General features: G+C 50.5%; 1 protein-coding gene across 3 annotated transcripts in view; it reads left to right on the top strand.

The window, feature by feature from the left end:
* The window catches only part of LOC115550647 (collagen alpha-1(XX) chain), a 32900-nt gene that overhangs the window by 25040 nt on the left and 1860 nt on the right, over window positions 1-6000 (top strand). For all 3 annotated transcript variants that reach the window (XM_030365887.1, XM_030365878.1, XM_030365896.1), the window contains 11 exons: window positions 340-426; window positions 524-577; window positions 1137-1232; window positions 1835-1888; window positions 2061-2114; window positions 2574-2627; window positions 2738-2809; window positions 2911-2946; window positions 3431-3497; window positions 4142-4330; window positions 5908-5985. In XM_030365887.1, coding sequence (XP_030221747.1) covers window positions 340-426; window positions 524-577; window positions 1137-1232; window positions 1835-1888; window positions 2061-2114; window positions 2574-2627; window positions 2738-2809; window positions 2911-2946; window positions 3431-3497; window positions 4142-4330; window positions 5908-5985 — 841 coding nt within the window. The remainder of the gene's footprint in view (window positions 1-339; window positions 427-523; window positions 578-1136; window positions 1233-1834; window positions 1889-2060; window positions 2115-2573; window positions 2628-2737; window positions 2810-2910; window positions 2947-3430; window positions 3498-4141; window positions 4331-5907; window positions 5986-6000) is intronic.

Here is a 6000-nt window from a genome sequence, read left to right as displayed (position 1 = left end):
TGACTTGTGTTTGGGTCCCATCCCTCCTTACCCTCCTCCCTCCTCCTCCTCCCTCTCCTCCTCTCCCTCCTCCTCCCTCTCCTCCTCTCCCTCCTCCTCCTCCCTCTCCTGCTCCCCTCCTCCCCTCTCTCTCCCCCTCCTCCTCCTCCTCCTCCCCTCTCTCTCCTCTCCCTCTTCCCTCTCCTTGCCTCCCCCTCTTCCTCCTCGCTCTCCCCCTCCTCTACCTACTCTCCTCCCTCTCCGCTCCCCTGCTCCCCCTCCTCCTCCCTCTCCTCGCCTCCCTCTCCTCTCCCCCCCTCCCTCTCCCCTACCTCCCTCCCCTTCCCCCTCCTCCTCCAGAGAGACGAGGAGAGCTGCCCTCCTCCTGCGTACGCGTGCACGTGCTCCTCAGACGTCCCCGGCGCCCCGGGACCCGGGGGGACTAGGGTAGGACCCCCCCCCAGACCACACCTTCATTACTGATCAGGTGGTCTCCGGTTCCTGAGCTGACGGTTCTCTTGTTTGTTTTGCTCGATGGTTTCAGGGAAGGCCTGGCGTCCGCGGGGAGAAAGGAGAGAAGGGGGATCAAGGTTCAAAGGTCAGACATTATCAGATGTTTACAGTGGCTTTTAGCAGTGCTTGGCTTCCATTTCTTCAGCGCCATGAGGAGGAACCATCACACTCGGTTGTTTGCTAAACAAAGAGATAACATCTCCACATCCCTGCTTTCAAAACTTGCGGTGTGCGGCATTCAGCCAGAAGATCTCACAGAGGCTGGACCAGTGAGGACACAGGTCCCTTTAGGGGAGCTCAGATCCCAGACCGATGATGTCAATAGACTTCATGGGGGTTTCTCTGGAGCTGTAGATGTTTCACAACGTGTGCATGGAGCAATACTCCCTTATGTTAGAAAATCCCCTTCAACAAAGCTCTTCAGTTGAAGATGATCTTGAAGAAGGCCATGCTGAAGAACATCCTGTTGTTGAAGCTCTGGGCTGTTCTGCAGAGTGTGATGAGTGTCTGACTGTGTGTGTGTGTGTGTGTGTGTGTGTGTGTGTGTGTGTGTGTGTGTGTGTGTGTGTGTGTGTGTGTGTGTGTGTGTGTGTGTGTGTGTGTGTGTGTGTGTGTGTGTGTGTTTGTGTGTGTGGTGTCCACAGGGGGAGGTGGGCCCCCCAGGGCTGCCTGGGTTTGAGGGGGGCCTGGGGCCTCTAGGTAACAGAGGGCCCCCTGGAGCTCCTGCCCAGGGGAAGATGGTGAGATCCTCCTCCTCCTCCTCCTCAACTCCTTTCCCTCACCTCGTCCTCCTCCTCCTCCTCAACTCCTTTCCCTCACCTCCTCCTCCTCCTCCTCCTCCTCCTCCTCCTCCTCCTCCTCCTCTTCAACTTCTCTCCCTCACCTCTTCCTCCCCTTCCTCCTCCTCAACTCCTTTCCCTCACCTCCTCCTCCTCCTCTTCTTCAAATCCTCTCCCTCACCTCCTCCTCCTCAACTCCTCTCCCTCACCGCCTCCTCTTCCTCCTCCTCCTCTTCAACTCCTCTCCCTCACCTCCCCCTCCTCCTCCTCCTCCTCCTCCTCCGCTTCAACTCCTATCCCCTGCACCTACTCCTCCTCTTCACCTCCTCCTCCTCCTCCTCCCCCTCCCTCCTCCTTCTCCTCCTCCTCCTCCCTCCTCCTCCTCCTCCTCCTCCTCCCCCTCCTCCCCCTCCTCCTGTTAACATTTGCATTGAACAGTATTTAAGTTTGTGATGTTTGACGCTGTATCTTTAAGAGGAGTCTTAAAGAGCAGTTGTCTCACTTCCTGCTCCTTCGCTTCCTGTTGTCTCACTTCCTGTTCCCCTACTTCCTGTTGTGTCCAGGGCCCTCCGGGCGCTCGCGGGGAAAAAGGAGACTTAGGAAAGCCGGGAAATCAGGTCAGCACTGCATGGAATTAACAGAAGAAGAAGATAGTAATAAAATAAATGGAATAACATTCAGATGAATAATTATAATAAGTTCTCTCTCTCTCTCTCTCTCTCTCTCTCTCTCTCTCTCTCTCTCTCTCTCTCTCTCTCTCTCTCTCTCTCTCTCTCTCTCTCTCCTCAGGGGGCCCCTGGCCTTGTGGGGGCTAAAGGGGAGATCGGGCCCCCAGGCCCCAGGGTGAGTGGTTCTCTGTCTCTCCTCCACAGTTCCCCATCAGGGTTATACTTCCAGTAGACCTCATCAGTAACACCTGTCATGTGTACCATGTGTCTGCCTGCTGTCTGTCCATGTGTCTGTCTTATGTCTGTCCCTTGTCTGTCCTTTGTCTGTCTCCTGTCTGTCCCTTTTCTGTCTTCTTTCTGTCCCTTGTCTGTCTTCTGTCTGTCCCCTGTCTGTCTCTTCTCTGTCACCTGTCTGTCTCTTGTCTGTCCCCTGTCTGTCCCCTGTCTGTCCCCTGTCTGTCTCCTGTCTGTCTCTTGTCTGTCTCCTGTCTGTCCCCTGTCTGTCCCCTGTCTGTCCCCTGTCTGTCTCCTGTCTGTCCCCTGTCTGTCCCCTGTCTGTCCCCTGTCTGTCCCCTGTCTTTCCCCTGTCTGTCCCCTGTCTGTCTCTTGTCTGTCCCCTGGTTGGGTTCTTCAGGGCATCAGAGGTCTGGAGGGGAACATTGGTGCTCCAGGTCTCACCGGGCCCCGGGTGAGAACCAATCCGTGTCCCTGATCCACTAACTATCCTATACTGCGATCGACCATCTGACCTGATGGCTCTGTGATCCACTAACCCTCCTGACCTCTCTGTGTACGCAGGGTTCCCAGGGCATGCCCGGACACCCCGGCCAGTCGGGGGGGAGGGGCCCCTTTGGGCTGGTGGGGCCTACGGTAAGAGCAGAGGGACAAACTGCGCGGCAGCCATTGTTTGTCTCCTGTGGGTTAAATGTGTGGTAGTGACGTGACTCATGCTCTGTTCCTGGCACTCACAGGGCCTTCCAGGAAACAAGGGCGAGAGGGGAGAGAAGGTGGGCCATGTTTTACACATCCTGCTAGGCTCCCACTGTGACCTCCAGGGACATGTACTGCGCATGGGACTGTTGTCGTCAGTGTTATATAGAAGGAATCATTCAGTGTAATGGTATTGATATAGTAGTATAGATTATAATAGTGTTTAGACATATCAAGTATATCATATTTAATATGATTTATATAGAAGTACATCATATAATATGATTTATATAGAAGTATATCACATTTAATATGATTTATATAGAAGTATATGATATATACTATTTATATAAAAGTGTATAATTTATTAGTATTTTATGTCGAAGTAGATAATATACTAGTATTTAATAGAAGCATACCATACGATATGATTTATAAAGAAGTTTAAAATACTGTACTTTTTACATATAAGTATATCATATAACGTGATATAAGTATATGACACAATGGAACAGAAGTATATGACACAATGTAACAGAAGTGTTGTTTCTGTGAGACCAGGGGGAACCACAGTCTATGGCCATGATCTACCAGCTGGTTACACAAGCCTGTGAACAGCTAGTGCATAGTAAGATCTGTCTGTCTGCCGGCTTGTCTGTCTGTCTGTCTGTCTGTCTGTCTGTCTGTCTGTCTGTCTGTCTGTCTGTCTGTATGTCTCCTGGTGACTACCGGTATTTCCTTCTGTCTGTCTGTCTGTCTGTCTGCCTGTCTGTCTGTCTGCCTGTCTGTCTGTCTGTTGGCCGGCCTCTGTATCTAACTCAATTTAACTCTGATTCTAACTCTACTTACCTCTGTATCTAACTCTATCTAACTCTGTATCTAACTCTACTTACCTCTGTATCTAACTCTATGTAACTCTATATTACTATATGATTCTTTGTAACTCTATATTACTATGTCACTCTTTGTAACTCTATATTACTATGTCACTCTTTGTAACTCTTTATTAATATGTCACTCTATGTAACTCTATGTTACTATATCACTCTTTGTAAGTCTCTATATTACTATATCACTCTATATTACTATATGACTCTATGTAACTCTATATTACTATGTAACTCTATATTACTATATGACTCTATGTAACTCTATATTACTATGTAACTCTATATTACTATATCACTCTATGTAACGCTATATTACTATGTAACTCTATGTAACTCTATATTACTGTCTAACTCTACCTCACGCTGTGTCTGTGCTCTCCAGAGGAGGTGATGAAGCTGGACCTGTTCCTGAACGAGGTGAGCCGTAAGCCGGCCCCCATAGCGGAGCCCGAGGGCCCCCCCGGAGAGCCAGGGATACCGGGCGGGGTCGGGTCCCCGGGACCCCGAGGCAACCAGGGCCGCATCGGCCCCAGAGGAATGCCGGGGAGGACGGGCTACCCCGGAGAACAGGGTAAGTTATTGATCAACACCCATTGATTACCCTGACCTAGTCTATTGATCCACTGTTAGAGTGAGATAGAGGATGAATACACATTGATCAATTAATTGATCCTGATACCAGATCAGTACCTTTCAGGCAATCCTAGCAGGACGATCTAGTGGCTAGGGGGTTTGACTTCCAGCAGAAAGGGTTCTGGGTTCGAAACCCATTGAACTGAAGGGACCTGAAGACACCTTAGGGTGCACTCACACTAGGCCATCTGGCCGTTGGCCGTTTTCACACCTAACCGTGCTCAACTGGCCCCATTGTTCTCTGGCCTGCACTCACACTAGGCCATCTGGCCGTGGCCGTTGGCCGTCGCAACTGTGGCCTGGCTACGGTAGGCTCTTGTACATACGTCATCACGTCGTTACACGTCATCACCAAGCGTCCGCTGCATGGACCATAATAAAGTCTGCCACCAGTCAGAGATTTAACAACAACAACACAGAGAACAAACCAACAGTTGAACCGCTTGACGCCATGTTTACCGTTTAATGGGAAAGAAGGCTCGTCGCCTTTATTATGTCTGTGGTCGTCGCATGGACTATACGTCATCCAGCTCAGGTTGTGTAGCCGTGCGCGTGTCGGCTCATTAGCATCTGTACCGTGGTGGCCCGTACCGTAGCAGCACACCTCTCCCAAGTGGCCAAGTTGGCCTGGCCTGGCCAGACTGGCCACACTCACACTGGCAGATTTGAGCACGGTTAGGTGTGAAAACGGCCACGGCCACGGCCAGATGGCCTAGTGTGAGTGCATCCTTAGAGCAGTAGTTCCAAACCTTTGACTTCAGGTTAACCGCTCAGTTGTCAACAAGACCTTTCACGAAGCACCTCTTACGCAGATTGTAAGGGGTAGATGCATACACATGCAGTGGCTGAGCAAAGAAGGATAACACCCCCTAGATACACAACTGTTACTGCAGGAAGGTCACGGCCGGGGGAGACAGCTGCTTATGCTCTTATGGTCGGCTTAGCTCAGGAGGTACTGCAGTTGTCTTGTAACCGAAAGGTTGCTAGTTCGATCCCCAGCTCCCCAGCAGAGTGTTGATGTGTCCCTGAGTAAGACACTTTACCCTAACTGCTCCCAACGAGCTGGCTATCGCCTTGCATGGTTGACTCTGCCGTCGGTGTGTCAATGTGTGTATTGACCGATGTAAGTCGCTTTGGATAATAGCGTCTGCTAAATGCCCTAATTGTAATTGCCCTCAGTTTGATTATTGAGCGAACACACATTAACACAAAACATCAAAGAAAACATTACAATTGAGAGCATATGATGGCTCGCACGAATCAACGCTATGTTTTAAATAATAACATGTCAAAATACTATATTTACTGGACAATAATATTATTAATTATTGACAATTGTCTTTATTATTTTTTCTATTCTTGTAAATTAATCTTTTCACAAAATAAAATCCCCCCCACACACACACACACGCACGCGCACACACACGTCCCGACTGTAGTACCCACACGTACCACCAGTGGTACAGGTGATGAGTGACAGGTGAGCTGACCAGTGCGGTGTGATCTCTCCTCCAGGGAGGCGGGGTGTGAGCGGGGAGAAGGGATCCCCAGGGGCCAACGAGCAGGGCCCCCCGGGGATCGCAGGACATGCAGGTAACCACGCGCAGC

Source organism: Gadus morhua, chromosome 1 (genome assembly GCF_902167405.1).
Source record: "Gadus morhua chromosome 1, gadMor3.0, whole genome shotgun sequence".
NCBI classification, from domain to species: domain Eukaryota; kingdom Metazoa; phylum Chordata; class Actinopteri; order Gadiformes; family Gadidae; genus Gadus; species Gadus morhua.
Note: the sequence above shows the minus strand (reverse complement) of the source record. Positions and strands in the feature narration are given on the sequence as shown.